This window comes from Neltuma alba, unplaced genomic scaffold (genome assembly GCF_004799145.2).
Source record: "Neltuma alba isolate B1F8T4 unplaced genomic scaffold, ASM479914v2 tig00011390_pilon, whole genome shotgun sequence".
Lineage (NCBI taxonomy): Eukaryota > Viridiplantae > Streptophyta > Magnoliopsida > Fabales > Fabaceae > Neltuma > Neltuma alba.
In genome coordinates, this window is record NW_021636082.1 from 52,342 (window position 1) to 71,518 (window position 19,177).

At 35.9% G+C, this 19,177-nt stretch overlaps 1 protein-coding gene across 1 annotated transcript; it reads right to left on the bottom strand.

Moving 5' to 3' along the window:
- Positions 1 to 1,235: 1,235 nt before the first annotated feature.
- On the bottom strand, positions 1,236 to 13,028 carry LOC114712677 (high mobility group B protein 10-like). Its single transcript, XM_028897228.1, has 6 exons — positions 12,790 to 13,028; positions 11,748 to 11,826; positions 11,286 to 11,448; positions 11,138 to 11,197; positions 1,992 to 2,344; positions 1,236 to 1,554 (listed from the first exon to the last, which is right to left on the bottom strand). The coding sequence occupies exons 1-6, from the start codon at positions 13,011 to 13,013 to the stop codon at positions 1,465 to 1,467; spliced, it is 969 nt and encodes a 322-aa protein (XP_028753061.1). The 5' UTR covers positions 13,014 to 13,028; the 3' UTR covers positions 1,236 to 1,464.
- Between the last annotated feature and the right edge of the window lie 6,149 nt (positions 13,029 to 19,177).

Here is a 19,177-nt window from a genome sequence, read left to right on the forward strand (position 1 = left end):
GCGTTCTTCTCTAATCCAAGAAATGTCATCATTCTCCTAGCCCAATGACCACTAGTATAGAAAATCTTGGCAAGAATTTGATGAGCTGTAATAGCTTGAGTAGCAACGTCATTCTATAGCACTAGTGTTTTTTTTTTTTTTTGGGGGGGGGGGGGAATCTGAGGGAGGAGGAGGTGCCTATGGGAAAGATGGCGTGTATTCAGCACCATGTCAGCCCCTAGTAAAGCTAAATTGACAGCATTTATAACAGGACCAAGACTGATAACTGAGGAAACAATAAGGATGGGATAAAATTGAAAAAGACTATAAGGATGTAATTCAAAATTCAGAGAAACAATAAGGACCCTCAAATTAATTTTATCTAAATTTTTTACTAAATATTCCACAACTGAAATTTTATTTTCAGAATTAAATTTTTTCTTTATATGCATGGATGTAAACATGCATAACACATGTTTCCTTGCATCCATGCAATCACACTACTGACAGCAAAGGATATCGGTTTAATTTAAACCCCTGATAGATTCTCTAGTTGAAGTAAAATCAACTTGAGATATCGGATGCCCTACAGCCCTTAAAAAATATTTTAAAAAAAAAAGGAAAAATGGATTCTTCTTCTCCTTCTTTACCGATTATTTTTCCTTTGTTGTGGGGTCAAATCAAAAGCTAGGCCTTATGACCAATCCAAGATGAAAATGAAAGAACAAGCCTACCAACAAGTGATAATTCTAGTAAAAGGGACTTTTGACTGTTTAAACATAGGTTACATTTGGTACAAAGCATTGAAAATGAGAGATAAGAACCAAGATTACAATTGGAAAAAAAAATCATTAAAATAATTTTTAGCATGAGTAATTACTTATTACATGGGATTAGACAAACCCATAGAAATCGGATTGGAGAATATCACTTCCTCTTATGGTATTTCTCAATCCCACATACATAAATTTCTTTAATCCCATGTAATAAGCAATCTCTTATGCTAAATACTCTTTTAATAGATTATCCCAATCTCAATTCCAATCTCTTATTTTTAATACTTCGTACCAAATGGTACCACAGGATCTCAAGTTAGAGTCTGCGTGAATGCAGAAAACTTCCTGACAGAGCTACTCCCATTTAAACCCAACAATAATCAAATGTGACCCAGTCAACTAGCTGTGCATATATATATATATATATATATATATATTAAAAAAAAAAACATGAAGAAAGAAAGAGATAGAAGGGAAGAATGGAGAACAAGTCCAGGGAATAAATAATGAAGCATCGAGAGCTGAACAAGAGACCCTTGCTTCTACTATGAATTATCCCTAAAAGAGATACAAATACAACCAGTTTCACAAACCCTACCATCATAACTCCCACCAGTATGATCCCAAAGTTGTTCCTTGGGATTCTCCTTACTGAAAAAGAAAAAACAAGCACAAAACTGAAGTAATTCAATATAGCAATTGGAGGCTACTACTGAGGAGTCAAATTATTGGAGGCTTTGTATTCCTCCATCTCAGTCCTGTATCTCTCCTTATCTCTCCTTCCTTTCTCCTGGTAAATCTGGCATTAGAGCAGCGTATGAATTGTATGAGAACATCATTCATAAATAAAATAATAAAATAATATTGCATGCTGAAAGTAGGAGCAATTTTCACATCCCTGCTCCTTTCATGGCAAGCAAGTGTATGCAGGCACCAAGCATTTCTAAGATTCTATTATGGGCTTCGGCTCATGCTCACCATGGCAATTTGACGAACACGGATAGGTATATTTTAATTTAATTCTATATATATATATATAGCCACCTAGCTGAAAGTGTTAAAATCAGACAGCAGAAAATTTAGTGACGTAAAATGCGATTTGAATCTTTACCAAACCAAATAACATCTCAGTTAACTATATATCTCCAAATGGACACCAACAGACTTGCAAGTCAGGATAAAATATCCAGGCACGATAATGACTAGAACATTTGGCATGCCAGACATTTAGTGTACCTGTCTTTCTGCTTCAGTGAGATGGTTCCATAAAAACCCAATCTTCTTACTAATTGCCCTCTCTTGCCCATAGTATGAAGGCTTTAGCCTGGCATAGTGTTCAGCAAAGAAGAAATTGTAGCCACTCCTGTTTGATTTGGGCCGAGATGGATCATGCAAGCCCAACCTTGATCTCTTTCGATTCTGAGAAGCAGGGATGGATGCAGAACTCTGGGATCCATTGAGAGGAACATGATACAACACACCTTTCAACTGGTCAGAACCCAGATTCACAGTGACTACATATCCACCATCAAACTTCAAATCAATGGTACCAGGCACCAAAGAGCCAAGCTGCTGCTCGAACGTACTAGCTGCATATAAGATAACAAAATCCACATCAAAGATAGACTAAAGCAGTTATTCATTTGTTTTATCATTTTCCGTGAGTTAAGAGACAATTGACGATACAATTTATCTAGGAAAACAATTCGTAATTCAAGGGAAAAAGTTCATAGTTTCATACACCGGGCTCATGTTCTACAACTTAGCTTCCTATCATTAACAATTGAAGTTTAGGCCATACATTAGTGTAATGTCAACATTACAGAAATAATGAAAGGCAGGAGATTTTCTTTTTACAATTTTTTATTATAATTTCTTTTTTATTAAGTTCAGGCTTCATTTTTTAGACCTCTACACATTTCCATAGGAGATGTGGTCTATAGGGCCAAGCCTCACGAGCTAACTGTTGCAGTGTGAATCTCCAAAATGTTCCCATCAAAATCATCATATAGGATTTTATTTTTTCTGCCTTCCCTCCTACTAATTCCCCACAACCACTCTTCCTTGTTTCACATCTTCCCTAATTCTACCTCAACAGGTTTGGCATTAATTTGGCATCAGAGTCCATTTTGATGCTTCCACACAACCACCACTAACATCAAAATCTAAGCCCTCTACACATCTCCAAATGCATGCCATCTGTTATCCATGTTTCTATGAATTCTACAGCGTATTTGAGCTTAAGAAGTTAAAATTTACTTGCCACAGCAGCAGCTGCAGAAACAGACAGCCATCAGCATCTGTTCGATGCTGTTAAATTTTCTGCTGCTGCAGAGCTGTTAGACATCATAATCTAAGAAGCTGCTTAGGCAGCCAAAAGATTCAGAACACAACCAAAACCACATCAGCGTTCAACAATCATTGAAGTTCGATTATATTTAAAAGATACAGAAGAAATTAGGAGTCCAAGAGGACGGTATGATGGACACCTCTTTTTAGTCCTCAGAATTATCAGCCAATGATGCGCCCAGCATTCAAAAAGGCCAAGAATACAAGAGAAGGCGTTCCCAAAACCAAAACTGATTTTGACAGACATCAATAGGAATTGGGTCCAAGGGGGGTTTTGACAGACAGCAGGAGCAGCTTGTTGGGAGAGCCTCTTACCTCTTGAAAGTAGGGGAAGTTACTTTTTGCTTGTTGTTCTGTTCTTTCCTTATTCCAGCACTAAGACTAGGATTTGGTAGTCATTTTTCGCTTTTATTCCTCTTCCATTACCCATTAAAGAGGGCTGTGCTGACTACTCTTAGTTAAACAGAAATAATACAACTCAGTTCCATCGGCCTTTAAAAAATTTTAGAATTCCATGAAACAATACTTAGAGATGGGAAAAAAAAAAGGCTGAAGATAAAAAGAAAGGAAAGCAGAATAATAGTTTTCCCTAGTTTTGAGTTGCTAGAGTCACTCTGTTATATTAAAAATATAAGAAGTAGTTAGTTACAGTTAGTTAGTTTAGTTAGTTGATTCCAGGTAGTTTAATGAACTAGCCGTTGGGAGCTAACCTATATAAAGGGGTTCCTAAATCAATTGTATGTTATGATGTTTGTTTTCAGTGAATATCCAATCTCTTCAGTATTCTCAGTACCTCTCTTTCTCTCGTCCCTCTGTTTCTCCTACTCTTCTCCCTCTCTTTCCTTTCTTTTTTCAAATATCATAACAATTGGTATCAGAGCCTTCGATTCTCGGCCTACCCACTGCGACTCCACACCGTATGCCAATAACGAGAACAATGGTAAACAACAAAGCATTAGACGAACGCTTACAAGTGATCGAAGATCAACTGGGCTCCGTCTCGACGCTACAGGAAACGGTTAATGGAGTCACCGATCAACTTCAGGTTCTGGCGCGAAGTATGGAGGACGTTCTACTGTTGGTGGCGACCCAGAATGAAAACCGCGAGCAACCCAGAATCTTGAACCGAAACCAAGAAATGCGAAATCACGATGCGGCGCGACCTCGGCAGATGCAGTTCACTCGAATGGAATTTCCGAAATTCTCTCGTCAAGACGTCGTCGCCTGGGTCTTGCGCTGTGAACGGTATTTCGAATTGGATAATACGCCCGAGGATGCGAAAGTGAAAATGGCGAGCTTACACCTTGATGAAGACGCGTTCCGATGGCATATTGCGTGCGAACGGCGATGGCGAGGGGCTCTGCCAGCTTGGGAAGATTACGTCGCAGAATTAAAGGATTGCTTCGGTCCTACATATGAGTCTCCGATGGGCGACCTTCTCCGTCTGCGACAACTGGGGACTCTGGCCGACTTTAATTCTGAGTTCGATCTTTGTTCTTCTAAATTTGACTTGGCCGAAGACTTGCTGGTTGATGCGTATCTTTCTTTGATTCGGGAAGAAATATCTGGGCCCGTTAGAATGTTCAGGCCCAGAACCATTAGAGAGGCTAAGAGCCTTGCCCGGATGCAGGAGATAACCAACGACAGAATTAGAGAAAAGAAAACAGGGGAAAGGGGAACTAGATATGTAGCCCCTGGTTCATTAGTGTCGTCCATGTCTCTTGCAACATCAACCCCATACAAGAATGCATTGCTTAATGGCAGCACCCAGAACAAAGATAAGCTTGCCATTACTGTCCAGAAAAACACAAACGGTGCCTTCAAGAACTTTAACAAGAATTCCAAGATTCTTACGGCCGAAGAAGAAGCTGAGCATAGGGCCAAGAACCTATGCTTCTACTGCCATGAGAAATTCTCAAGGGACCATAAGTGTCCTCAGCGACAGAAAACGCAGCTCCATTTCATTGAAATGGAAGAACCAATGGAGATCAGTGGTTGTGAGGAAAATGAACCAGAGGAAGCTGAAGATTCTATGCCACTCATATCCCTTCATGCAATTAAAGGGATTGACAGCACGGATGCCATGAGGATTCAAGGATTTGTGGGCAAAAGGAGTATTCAAGTTCTAATTGATAATGGAAGTACTCATGATTTCCTAGATTTTAACCTTGCTCAAAAATTAGGATGGAAGGATAGTGGTACTGATTTTTCTTTTGTTCAGGTTGCAGGAGGTAGAAGATTGAAGGTGCATGGAATTTGGCATGGTTTTAGATGGCGTATGCAGGGCATGGACTTTACATGTGATTTGAGAATCATAGAACTACAGACCTATGATATTGTTTTGGGTCTAAAGTGGCTCAAAACTATTAAGAGTGCTTTTTGGGAGTATGAGACCCTCACTATGCATTTCCGGTACAAGGGGCAGCTGTGTAAACTTCAAGCTACCCCTCCTAATTCAATGATGATAGTGCCACCTAAGAAGCTGGGTTACAAGAGAGATCAAGAGCAGCAAATGTTCTTGATTCACTTGCTGCAACCACAAGGGCAGCAATTGCAGCAGTGTCTTTCAATTCAAGAAGTAGAAGAAAGGGTCCCACAGGAAGTACAAGAGGCTCTAAATGATTTTGCTGACCTATTTGAGGAGCCAAAAGGTCTTCCCCCATTGAGAAAGGGTCATAACCACCCCATTGTTTTGCAGAAAGGAGCTGACCCTATAAGCTTAAAACCTTATAGATACCCTTCAGCTCAAAAAGATGTCATTGAAAAATTAGTTGGGGAATTGTTGCAGAATGGGGTTATACAAGACAGCTCCTCACCATTTTCAGCACCCATTGTTTTGGTTAAGAAAAAGGATGGCACATGGAGAATGTGCATTGACTATAGGGAGCTGAACAAGAAAACTATAAAAAATCAGTACCCAATTCCTCTCATTGAGGATTTACTTGATGAATTACAGGCTGCCAAGTGGTTCACTAAACTGGATCTAAGAGCTGGATACCACCAAATCAGAATGGTACCTGAAGATGTAGATAAAACTGCATTTAAAACTCATGCAGGGCATTATGAGTGGCTAGTAATGCCATTTGGATTGACTAATGCCCCTGCAACTTTTCAGGGAGCTATGAACAGTATTTTTAAACCATTTTTAAGAAAGTTTATTTTGGTTTTCTTTGATGATATACTGATTTATAGTTCTTCCTTGACAGATCATGTGGAGCACCTGATTCAAGCTTTCAAAATTCTAAGGGAACACCACTATTTTGTGAAGAAATCCAAGTGCACTTTTGCTGCCAAGAATGTCGAGTACTTGGGACACATTATAAGCAATGGAAGAGTTTCTACTGACCCTAAAAAAATTCAAGCAGTTGCTGATTGGCCTATTCCTCAGTCTCTTAAGCACCTAAGGGCTTTCCTAGGCTTGGCTGGCTATTATAGGCGATTTATTAAAGGGTATGGAGGGTTGGCTAAGCCCCTAACTCAACTTCTCAAGAAAAATGGGTTTAAGTGGGATGATTCTGCCACTACAGCTTTCAGCAAGCTGAAGAATGCCCTAGTTACAGCACCTGTTCTTGCTCTACCAGATTTTTCTAAGCAATTTATTGTGGAAACCGATGCATGTGGCTTGGGTATAGGCGCTGTTCTTATGCAACAAGGCCAACCGATAGCTTTTTTCAGCAAAGCTTTGGCTCCCAAGCATCTGAATCTTTCTATCTATGAGAAGGAATTGCTGGCGGTGGTGCAAGCAGTGGAACATTGGCACCAATATCTAGAAAGAACTAGATTTGTAATCAGAACAGACCAGCAAAGCCTTAAATATTTGCTTGGACAGAAGCTAAAGACCCCTTTTCAAATGTATTGGATAGCTAAATTGATGGGGTATGATTATGAGATTCAGTATAAGAAGGGAAATGATAATTCAGTAGCTGATGCCTTGTCAAGACTACCTAGTTCACAGCTGTTACAGATGTCCCTTGACACTACTTCTCCAGAATTAATGAATCAGATTCAGGAAAGTTGGAAGAATGATGCTGATTTGGCTGCCATTATTTCTGAAATTGAAAGGAAGGGGTCTGCTCTTGGAAAATACACGTGGGATGGCACTTACTTAAGGAGGAAAGACAAACTTCCAGTGGGAAATGATGCTTCATTAAGGCAGAAATATTGGAGTGGCTTCATGCTAGTCCACAAGGGGGTCATTCAGGAATTCAAGCCACCTATCAACGAGTTAAGGGACTGTTTTGGTGGAAACATCTGCATAGGGATGTGCAGGACTTTGTTAAGGGTTGTGATACTTGTGCTCGCTGTAAATATGAGACTACTGCATCTCCAGGTTTATTGCAGCCCCTACCTGTCCCTAGCAAGGTTTGGGAAAGTGTTTCAATGGATTTCATTGAGGGTCTACCCAAATCTGGAAATAAGGAAGTTATTTGGGTTATAGTGGACAGAATGACTAAATATGCCCATTTTATTCCCCTCTCTCATCCCTATACAGCATCTACTCTTGCTCAATGTTTCCTAGACCAAGTGTATAAGTTACATGGAGCCCCGGTTGAAATCATAAGTGATAGGGATCCAATCTTCATCAGCAACTTTTGGAAAGAATTCCTTAAGGTCCTAAAGGTGGAACAAAAGCTTGCATCGGCTTACCATCCTCAAAGTGATGGTCAAACAGAGGTCTTAAACCGATGCTTAGAGGCCTACTTACGTTGTATGTGTTGGGAAAGCCCTAAGGAGTGGAGTTCTTGGGTGTCTCTAGCAGAATGGTGGTACAACACTAATTTTCACACTTCTACTAAAATTACACCTCATGAGTTGTTGTATGGGCAGAAACCTCCAATATATGTTCCCTACATCCCTAGATCTGCTGTGGTTGAAGCTATTGACAGAAGTTTTGAAGCTAGGGAAAGAATGGTAGCTGTCCTAAAGCATCATCTACACAAGGCTGCTAATACTATGAAGCAAAGGGCAGATTTAAAGCGTTCAGATAGGGAGTTTCAAGAAGGCCAATGGGTTTTCCTTAAATTGCAACCTTATAGGCAGATTTCAGCTGCAACTAGAAGCTCTCAAAAGCTGGCTCCTAGATTCTTTGGTCCCTACAGAATTCTAAAGAAGGTTGGTGCTGTTGCTTACCGTCTGGAATTACCCTCTGAATCCAGAATTCATCCTACATTCCATGTCTCAATGCTTAAACTCTGTCCAGACCCAAGTGTTAAGCAGAGACATCCACCTATTGACTGGCCAGCAGTCCCTACCACTCTATATCCAGAAAAAATATTAAACCAGAGGGTTGGCAGAAAGAAAAGAAGGATTATTACAGAGGTTCTGGTTCAATGGAAGGGACTTCCTGATGAAGAGGCGACTTGGGTATCATTATTCAGTTTACAGAACCAATTTCCAGATTTTCAGATTATTGATCCTTGAGGGCAAGGATCTTCTGAGGGGGGGGCATTGTTATATTAAAAATATAAGAAGTAGTTAGTTACAGTTAGTTAGTTTAGTTAGTTGATTCCAGGTAGTTTAATGAACTAGCCGTTGGGAGCTAACCTATATAAAGGGGTTCCTAAATCAATTGTATGTTATGATGTTTGTTTTCAGTGAATATCCAATCTCTTCAGTATTCTCAGTACCTCTCTTTCTCTCGTCCCTCTGTTTCTCCTACTCTTCTCCCTCTCTTTCCTTTCTTTTTTCAAATATCATAACACACTCCCTAATGTAATCTGAATAATACTTGGCCAGTGTGGAATTTTACACGTCTTTATTAAATGGGAGGATGAAAACCCACATTATCACAGCCAATGTGAATTTTACACGTCTTTATTAAATGGGAAGATGAAAACCCACATTATCGCAGCCCACTCTTATTTACCTTAATATAAACCAAGCCCACTTTCTCATTGGGTCCATTACACACAAAACCAGATTGAAATATTCCTTTAACCTCCTACTTAGCTCCCCAGTTCATATCTATCATACTGTTTTCTTTTGCCTCACTACCCTCCTCACTCAATCCATGGAGCATGTAATAGTAATTAGGCTTAGAGATGCCTAACTTGAGACGCCTTAACACTACTATCACGAAGCTACCTGCCCCCCTTCCTCCTTCCCCTCAAGTCATTTTTTTTTTCATGGGAAAAAAATCTTCTCCAGTCTTGGTCCAACAGATACGGTTCCATCAATTCTAGCCCCAACAAATTTCATCTTGCCTTCAAGGTGAACATAGAGAGCTACACACTAGCTTTAAAGATTTCCCATGCTTCGAATTTTGGGTGATCCCCTTCCTTCGGTTAGATCCTCACACTGTCATGTACTTGAAGCTCCATTTCTTCTGTAGACTATCATTTATGTTGACTAATGTTGAATTAGAAGATAGTAGTCGATAATAACAAGCTGTTGGTTGAGATAGTAAGCGGTCTCACCCCCGTAAGGAGAAGAACACAAGTTCGAATCCCCGGAAAAGCGCTTGTTGTGAGGGCTTTAGCCTTAACACTCCCGACCCAACAGAGATTAGTCTCAAACCCAAAATGACTTGAAAATACTGAGTTATATCAAAAAATGAAGATAGTAGTCGATCGTCTTTATGTAAATATTGTTAGATGGTAGTTGAGTGCATTGATTCTAACAGGTCACGGAGCCTCATATCTTCATTCTTTAGTAACATGAAATATAAAGAAAACTACTGCCACAACAGATAGAGTTACAGCTATGGATAACAAGTAAAAAAATATAGAAAACTAAGGAAAACAGTCACAGCTTATACTTTCAAGAGGTAGGACACTCTCCACTAGAAAAACTTCTTTTCTTAAGCCTTCTCTCTCCTTTCTACACTTGTTTCCAGTACAACCCTGAATCCCATTTTCCTCTCTAGTTTTCTCTCCCCTCAAGCCACACAACCCATATGGGTCTATTCTCATCAAAACCACCAGCAGTTATATTACTACAACCTAGGAGTATGTGTCATCTAATTTACGTATGATCTTATATTATTGAGTAAAAACATCAAACTACATGTATTCCTAAGAATTCCACAAATCCCTAGACATAGTGAGCATACAACATTCACTCAAACTAGACATAGTTTCAACAGCTACGGTTTCAATTTTTAAAATTATCTTAGGAGAACTATAATCATTTAAATTGCCTTGTCTCCAACTGGGAGAGAGCATTGTTGATCGAAAACATCAGTATTTCCCTCAATTGTTATCTTCTTGCATTTATTTTTTGCTGTTGCATTCATATTTTGAGCAGAGCTCTGTTAAATCATATCATTGCTTCGATATCATTGGTAGGAATTAAGAATAAATATAGAAATTATAAAATTATAACAATTGGTTTAATTTCGACTTTAATTATACTTTTAGTCATCATCCTCTTTATTTCTTTTTTGTTCATTTTGTCATATGGCACATTTCTCCTAAGCTCTCCATGAACCCGCATTAATTAGGGTTAGTTCAGCATTCATATTGACTACTGTCGAAATTTTGTGTAAATTTTTCCTCTAAACTTAGTAGATGGCAGGGGTGCTACTTTTATGAAAAAACAAAAAGAGATTTCAAAACTATCAAGTAAATATGTCAAAGACTATATAAAACTCATTTTTCTGCATGTTGAAATAGGATGATTATCATGGCCTAATTAAAACAAAATATTTAAACTAATCATAACACAAAGAAATGTTAACCAGTGTTAAAATGTAAACAATCTTCAGTTGAAAATGTTTTGGGGATCGATTTGAGGGGCTTTCCAGTAAAAGGACCAAAATGAAAGGAGTAATCTTCTAAGGACAAAGTTAATAATTAATCTAATAAATTTAATACAATAGTGCCCAAACAAACAAAGATATAGGCCCAGCACCAAAGGCAGAAGAAACAAAATCTACTATTTATACTTGATGCTAGAGATTTCATCTCTGCGTGACTGGACATAGATCCAATTTTAAAATTTTTTGGATTGCATAGAATATATAACTACTGGCAAATCAATAACACATCAACGCAGTAAACCTATCACACTTATGGTAGGTCGATAACACTGACCTGGTAAATCACTCAAAGCAGCCCCTTCCTTTGAGGTCAATATGCTCCTGCTACCAGAATCTGATGGTATGAAACAATCAATCTGTCAATGGAGTAAAATCTGATAAATCATAATTAGAGAAGAGAAATAACAAACGTTGTTTCTTACCAGGTTTTGAAAAAGAAGGAACTTGCTTCCGGAAATAATAAACCTGCTCAAAGTCATAAAGCAATGATTGATAGTATTTACGCAATGCAAATGATGCGCTTGTTACAGTGTTCGGGAATTTGAAGATTGTAACCACTTCCTTCCATTTATGATCTCCAATTACCTGTTAGTACAAGAACATGCCCAAAAGGAGAATCAAAATAATCTATTCAACAAAATATTTAAGACAACTGAGCAGAGTCACATTTAAGTTACAAACTTAAGAATCTCTAAAACAAGCATCTTATCAACTGGAATGAAAAATGTCCTTTTTCACTTATCTTTGTAACTAACTCAAGTTGACCAATATCTTATCAGAAAAGGAACATACAATTTATAATATATGAGAAAAGAATATTTGGATTTTCTTGTAACATTTCTTGAAGAATAAATTTTTTATGCCTAAGAAAAATCAATAGATACCTTTTCAAGCCCACCACGAGAAGTGACTTCAATAAAAAGGCGGTATAGATCTAGTTGCTTTCCTCCTATAGTAGGAACTCTACGCAAACATAAAGGGAAAAAGAATGTCAGCTTTGTTAACCTATTGTATGAGCAACTTGCTATTCATGCCACGCTTTCAGACATGACTTAACACAAAGATAAAGAAGAGAAAAGCACAGGCTGCAACTTATTAAGCTGTGTAGAGCCAATCAGAAGGAAGCATCAACTTACTTGAGCATAAGCCCAAATTGATCAAAGAAAGGTAAAACCTCAACTTGATTCAATTGTATAAAGTTGCATATTAAGAGTTTCTTTCCCACCTTTAGAAGGTCCAATTGCAAGATAAGTTTCACTCACCTAACCATTTGCTTCACTAAAAAAAATTAGAATATCATGCTTAAATTCATCGCAAAGTCATGAGTTCCCAGTGATGGTAACATTTGTTTCCAAAAGATATCCTCTGAGAAATTGAGAAGTTATATTTGTGATCGTTATTGTACAAACGTAGTAGAAGAGAAAGATATTGGCACATCATCATCCCACCAATGGTGTAAAAAGCATGAATAATCAGGCTTTCGTTATCATTCTAGCAGTCTGAATTGACTTTTCCAGATTCCCAACTATTTGGATGGAGTTTGAGATAAAAAACATGGGTTTGAAATAAATAAGAGAGCTAGTGTCACAGAAGCGAATTCCTGGGATTCCAAAAAATGCACCAAGGATTACGTTAAAATCAAGCAAAAAGAAGTCCACGACCAAATCAAGGATAAACACAAAGAAAGAACGGAACAGAAACGAATAATCCAAAACTAATAATCAAGAAAATCAGCAACCAAGAAGGTCCTTAGCCAATAAAACCCCATGATTACAAATTATACTGCACAGAAATCCACTCAAGGGCGAAAAGTGAAAGAAAAATTGTTGCCCCGCATCAATGGGCATTCAATGACTGCAATAACTCCAACGAACGCCACAAATGATCAGTGAAAAGCATAATTAACACACTAGAAATCCCACTCACTTTAAGCTGGCGCCCAAGGATTTGTGGAAGTCCTGAAGGTTTTTCCAGAAAAGGTCCGAACTGTTAGCGAGGTCCTCATAGAGAGCGTTTGCGGGCGGGTAAGACTTCGTGCTTCTGATTGAGGACTGTCCATCTGATTCCGCAACATTCGCAGTGTGATACCGAAGGGACGAATCGACCACACTGGCAGTCAGAGACTCACGCTGATGCTTAGGATTCGACATTTTTTTTTTTTTTTGGTTGAACGGGAAAAATATAAAAAGATACTTCATATGCCTCTCCGACACTATACCACCGCCGGGACATAGAGGCGTATTATTATTATTAATATGAAATATGAAATGCATATGTAACGCTTTTCATCCTCTTTATTTTTTTATGTTTTTTTTTTTTTTAACTTTATCTATGGTTCATTCTATCAGTATCACCTGCTGGTCAAAAAAAAAATTCTATCAGTATCACCATTATACACTTGTTATTCATGCCCTATTTTATGGTAACCTAAATGTCTTCATCTTTTAGGAAGATTTCAAGGATGTTTAGGATTTCGGATTGGATTTCTTTTACAAAAACTAAATATATATTAAGAAAACCTTTTGAGGTGATGTGTCATGTCCCTATTTATTATATTTTACTATTTTTATTTCCTTTTAATATTTTTAATATACACAGCATACTTACTTCTATATTATTTTTTGTTGTTATTTTATTTTATTTTATTTTGTTATATGTTATAGGGAAAACTAAAATAAAATGCAAGTCTTTATATTTATACCTCATTTTAAATTAGGTCCTTAAAGTTAGTTCCTTTTTAATTAGATTCTCATGGTTCCTGCGGTTTCATCCGTTCTTTTTTTTTTTTTTGGATAAAACAGTAAGCTTCGTTGAAACAACAAGACAAAAATATTACTCATCTGGTCTTAAATATAAAACATATTTTATAATATAAATTACATCACAAACTGAGTCTTATATTTAGAATCGAAGGTAGTACAGTCGTTCATCCAAAATTAAGATGACTATGTTTTTTTTCGCCCAATAGTTGTGTTTTTGTTTTTTTTTTCTTTTCTAATTTTTATTTGTCGCTCTTGACTTTTCACATTTCCTAAGTTGATATTGGTTTCTTTTTTTTTTCCCTTCAAAATTTTGGTTTCTAAATATCGTTTATCCTCTTCTAAAGTTTAATCAACTCCTTTTCAGTATTTTCACATTTCCTATGTTTTTATCCTTGCCATTGCCAATTTTGCTGCTTCTCCATCATAGTATGTCACAATCATTGCCTCTCATCCTCTCAATTCAAGGCTAGTTTGAAATGATGACTTGAGCTTTTAAAAGCAGTTTGTAATCATGATTTGCGATGTACAAAACAAATACTACCTCCAGTCCTTAATATAAAACCCTGTTTAATTTTTATTTTAGTCCTAAATGTAAGACCCTAATCCACTTTATCTCTCGTATTTATACATTTTTTTCCAAAGTAGCCCTTCTAACAATAATAGTTCTAGTCAATACACTTGATTAGTAAGGATATTTTAGGAAAAATAACACTTATTTAGGACAAATAACTAACTCAACTTACTTTCTTAATCTCCTCAAATTAGTCAACTGGATCTTATAATTAGGACCGGAGGTAGTATATGAGAAACATTTTGTCTCAATTTACATAGATGTAATTATGATAAGTAGCTCCAAATAAGTACTTCATTAAATTTGACTCGTCCATTAAGACGTCTAATAGAAAGCAATGGGTTGTTTGAAACAGTGACATTCTTTGCCAGTATCTTTTAGAATTGGACCACTGTGAGCATCACCACCATTGATCGGCATATTTTCTCTTTGATCCGTCGATCAATTCACCTCATCATATTCTTCAACAATGTTTAACGCCAACCTAAAATTTTTTAAGCTAAAGGATGATAGATAAAACAGTTGGAACAATTATTGTATAAAGAAAAAGAAAGTAACTTTAAAGATTTGATTCAAAATGAGGAAAAAGTATAAGCACTTGCATATTAGTTTTTCCTACGTTATAAATAAGCAATAAAATGTTCTTCTGTAAGAGGAAAAACAATTATTCATTTGTCGTTTAGTATGCTTAAGCATGTACGTTATTGGGAAAAAGACAAAAAAATACCTTTGATATATAAAATTCCAAATCAGTGTTAGTGAAAAGCAAAATCTCACATCAGGATAGGGGTACTGATTTGACATTTTCAAATGTTGACAAAAGACAAGCTTGCCCTTGATAAATTAACAAAAAGAAAAGATAATGTAGAAAATAAGTTAGTGTAGTCCATTTATATAAACGTGTTGTCAGTTAATTTGAAAGCATTGTCAACACACCTAACAATGAGACAATATCTGATTTGCCTAAGTTTCTCAATTGGGTTGGCCTGTAATAAATTTTGTTGATTACTTATTATCAATATATATAAAATTGTTGTTAATATATTTGGAAGAGTTGTTAGCGGCCTTAACCAGTTAGCAACATGCTTAGTTGTTGTTAATCTATATAAAAGTGTTGTTAATCTATTTGAAAAAGTTGACAACACGTCTAACAAAATTGTAATGAATTTTTCTGATTAGTTATTGTTAATACATATAAAAGTGTTGTTGATCCATTTGAAAGAGTTGTTAATGCACCTAACAAAGTTGTAATGCATTTTCTTGATTATTTGTTTTTAATACATATAAGAGTGTTGCAAATCTATTTAAAAAAATCATCAACTCGCCTAACAAAGTTGTTAATATATTTATGTGATAGCACTTAGCGTGCCCTGCTATAAATTTTTCACATTATTTATAATGAATACATATGCAAGTGTTATTAACCAATAAATATTATATATAATTCAAATGGCGTCTTTCATATACAAATAACCACCAAATGTTACACAGTTACCAAAAAGTTTGATGAAGTAGTGAACTCCTAATTCATACACTGTCATCACATAAATCCAACTAGCAATAACATTGCTCACTATTTGGACAAGTGCTACCGCTTTATTGTCTCTCTTTTTTTCTTGTTCAAACAGTTTCAAAGCTTCAGTCTTTTTTTTTTTTTGTCACAAAAAATGAGTCAAAGTCTCCATCAATCAAACTACACCATCTTCAACAAGGCATTCATATTTGTGCACTCACTTTCTTCTATCTATATTATATATATGTATTTCTTCATCATCCTAATGATTCATTAGGGCACAACTCAGGCCAACCTAGAAACAATAACGACCAGTTAATCTTTATAGAGATTAGGCGCTCCTTCCCATTTCTTAATATTTGGATGATTATTCGTATTTCCACAACTTGCATTTTGAGATAGATTCCAGTTCTAGGATGAACAACTAAAGGGATATTTTTAGTTCGTTAATTTTATCGGATGACAGAGATGATAAGAAGCAACCGAAGAAGAAGAAAGCCATGGATTTTGACTGAAACGATGCCATGTTTGAGAGTAACCATAAGTAGCAAGCTCAAGCTATGATTGACTATTATATGCAGCTTCAAGACCCTTACATCGATATGAATGAGATCCAACATTTGGGAGCCAAAAGAGCTCATCATCGTTCTACTTCTGCCTTCATTTTCGATAATATGGGCTTTGAAGTTCCGATGCTAATGAGGTCTAGATCGTCTTCTTCAGATCTGCACCATTACCGGCTATGGGTGAAGGAACGACAAAAGGAAGGTGAGAAAAGGACAGAGAAAGAGTGAGGAGGGGAGAGAGTTAATTTGGTGGGTATAAAGCTGATGGTGAGGTTGTTGTGGGGAAGGGAGAGAGAAAGAGTGAGGAGGGGAGAGAGAAATCTGCAAAAGAACTGGAAGGAAAAGGATTAATTAGAGGGCACAGTGTCTTTCTTTTTGTTAATTTATTAAGGGCAAGCTTGTCTTTTGTCAACATCTGAAAATGCCAAATCAGTACCGAGGTACTGATGTGAGATTTTGCTTTTCACGAACACTGATTTGGAATTTTATATATTTGAGGGTATTTTTTGTCTTTTTCCCTACAATATTCACCACAAAAATTTTTGCACTTATATTAATGGAAAAACTCACTGTATATTTATAAATGGATCATATTTAATCACTTTAAAATTAACGTCAAAATAAAATGTCTTTTAAGTTTGCAAAAGTACGCAACCAAATTTGATATTAAGTGATTTCAATTACAATAATTTGTCTGAGATATCTATATTGAAAATACTCATGGATCCTCCTTTAATAGATAAGTCCAAACTCCATTACAAGGGGTACGTATAGCAAATAAGTAAAAGCATGACTTTGCGAGGGTAATTTGCCCTTTAATGAAACAAGTACAATCTCTAAACTCCCTCATTCGTGACCCGATATATATATATATATATATTCTAAAAGCAGGACCCGGCATCAGGTCAAAGAGGTTGGGGGTTATGGTTCAAACGGGAATTATTCCATTGAAGCGAGGACATAATAATTAAATAAAATAAAATAAAATTAATTTTTTAATCTTTATAGTTTTTACACGTTTATAACTCAGTTCTTTTACTTTAACTTGATGCAACTCAATCCTTATAGTTTTGATTCAAGTGTAACTCAATTCCTGAAATTTAACTTGTTGCAATTCGATTACCATAATTTTATTCATTTTATAATTTAGTTCTTGTGTTTTTTGAAAAATAAAATTATATATCTAATAAAAGGAAGGACTAAATTATAAAAAGGTTAAAAGTATAAGGACCGAGTTGTAGCGAGTCAAATTTTAGGGACTGAGTTACAATCGAGTCAAAACTATAGGGAATGAGTTGCATCTAGTCAAAGTATGAGTTGAGTTACAAACGAGTAAAAACTATCAGGAGCAAAAGATTAATTTTTCTAATAAAATAATAAATTTATGTAAACAAATGAAACCAAGGGTCTTCTTAAATGTTTTTTAAAAATAAAGTTGTAATTTTAAATTCTGTATCTAATATATAACATGTGCGTGAGTTATGGAAAAAAAAAGTTTTATATAAAAACAATAAATATAAACAGAAAGATTAAATTTTCAATTACCTAATAATAATATATATAAATTATATTTTACGAAGTGAGAATTAATTTTCCAACAATATTCCAATAATGTGTATTTTTTGTCGAGTTCTTACTCAATTATCATTAAAAGAAAAAATATTAAAAAAATATATTCACATTGGACAAGGGGCAAGTCACACCTGGAAACAAGAAACGAAGGGACCCTTAGTTCTTTCATCCCATGGGTAGTAATACAGTGCACTCTTTTATTCATTGGTCAGTAGATAGTGAAGTGCCTCTGCTTTCTCAAAATATCTTCCATCTTTTACTTTCATCTTTGGCCTTCACTTTACACATTCTTCTCTTTCTTCTTTCTCTCATTTTTTGTCAAGTTCTTACTCAATTATTATTAAAAGAAAAAATATTAAAAAAATATATTCACATTGGACGAGGGGCAAGTTACACCTGGAAACAAGAAACGAAGGGACCCTTATTTCTTTTATCCCATGGGTAGTAATACAGTGCGCTCTTTTATTCATTGGTCAGTAGATAATGAAGTGCCTCTCCTTTCTCAAAATATCTTCCATCTTCTACTTCCATCTTTGGCCTTCACTTTACATATTCTTTTCTTTCTTCTTTCTCTCATGTCACAATTTCACTTCTTCTTCTTCATCTGAGTTTCCTACAATACACTATTACGATATTTTCATCATTTAATTCAAAACTTCTTATGATTTCAGTATGTATTTTAAATTTGCATATTTCATCCTTTTTTTAACTGTTACTTCTATGTTCAAAACATCAACTTAGTTCACAAGTTAACAATGGCTACTAGCTAAAAACAATCCAAAATGGTTGAATGTTCTAAACAGTTGAATCCACTAAAATAGCCCGATAGACCTCCAATTGACAGTTTGAACTGTCAGACTATCTGATCCGATTCGAGTCTTCAACCATCGCCTAATATAAACAATGTAGGGAAGTCAATTTTGCATTGTAAAGAAAAAACTCTCAATCTTAGTTTTGGTGATGCACTCTTCCTCTTTGCAAACTATACCAGTGTAAAAATTGTTTTTTAAATTGATTAGAAATCATTTTTAGAGTGATTTAGAATCAGTTTAGATAAGACTAATCTAAAATGTATGACATTTTCTGTATCGGTTCCAAATGGTTGTCAGTTGATAATAACAACTAAGAGAAGATTCATTTATTAAGTTATAGCAAAGAACCAAAGTCAGATACATAAAATATCTGTGATAAAAATCGCGTCAACCAGAAGTTAATAATCCTCTATATGCTTATCATGATAGATAACCCAAGTCATACACTCGAGTTATATTTTCTATGAGTCTATCTTGAAAAGTAACTTGTATTAACTTACTTCAATTTTTATTAAGGA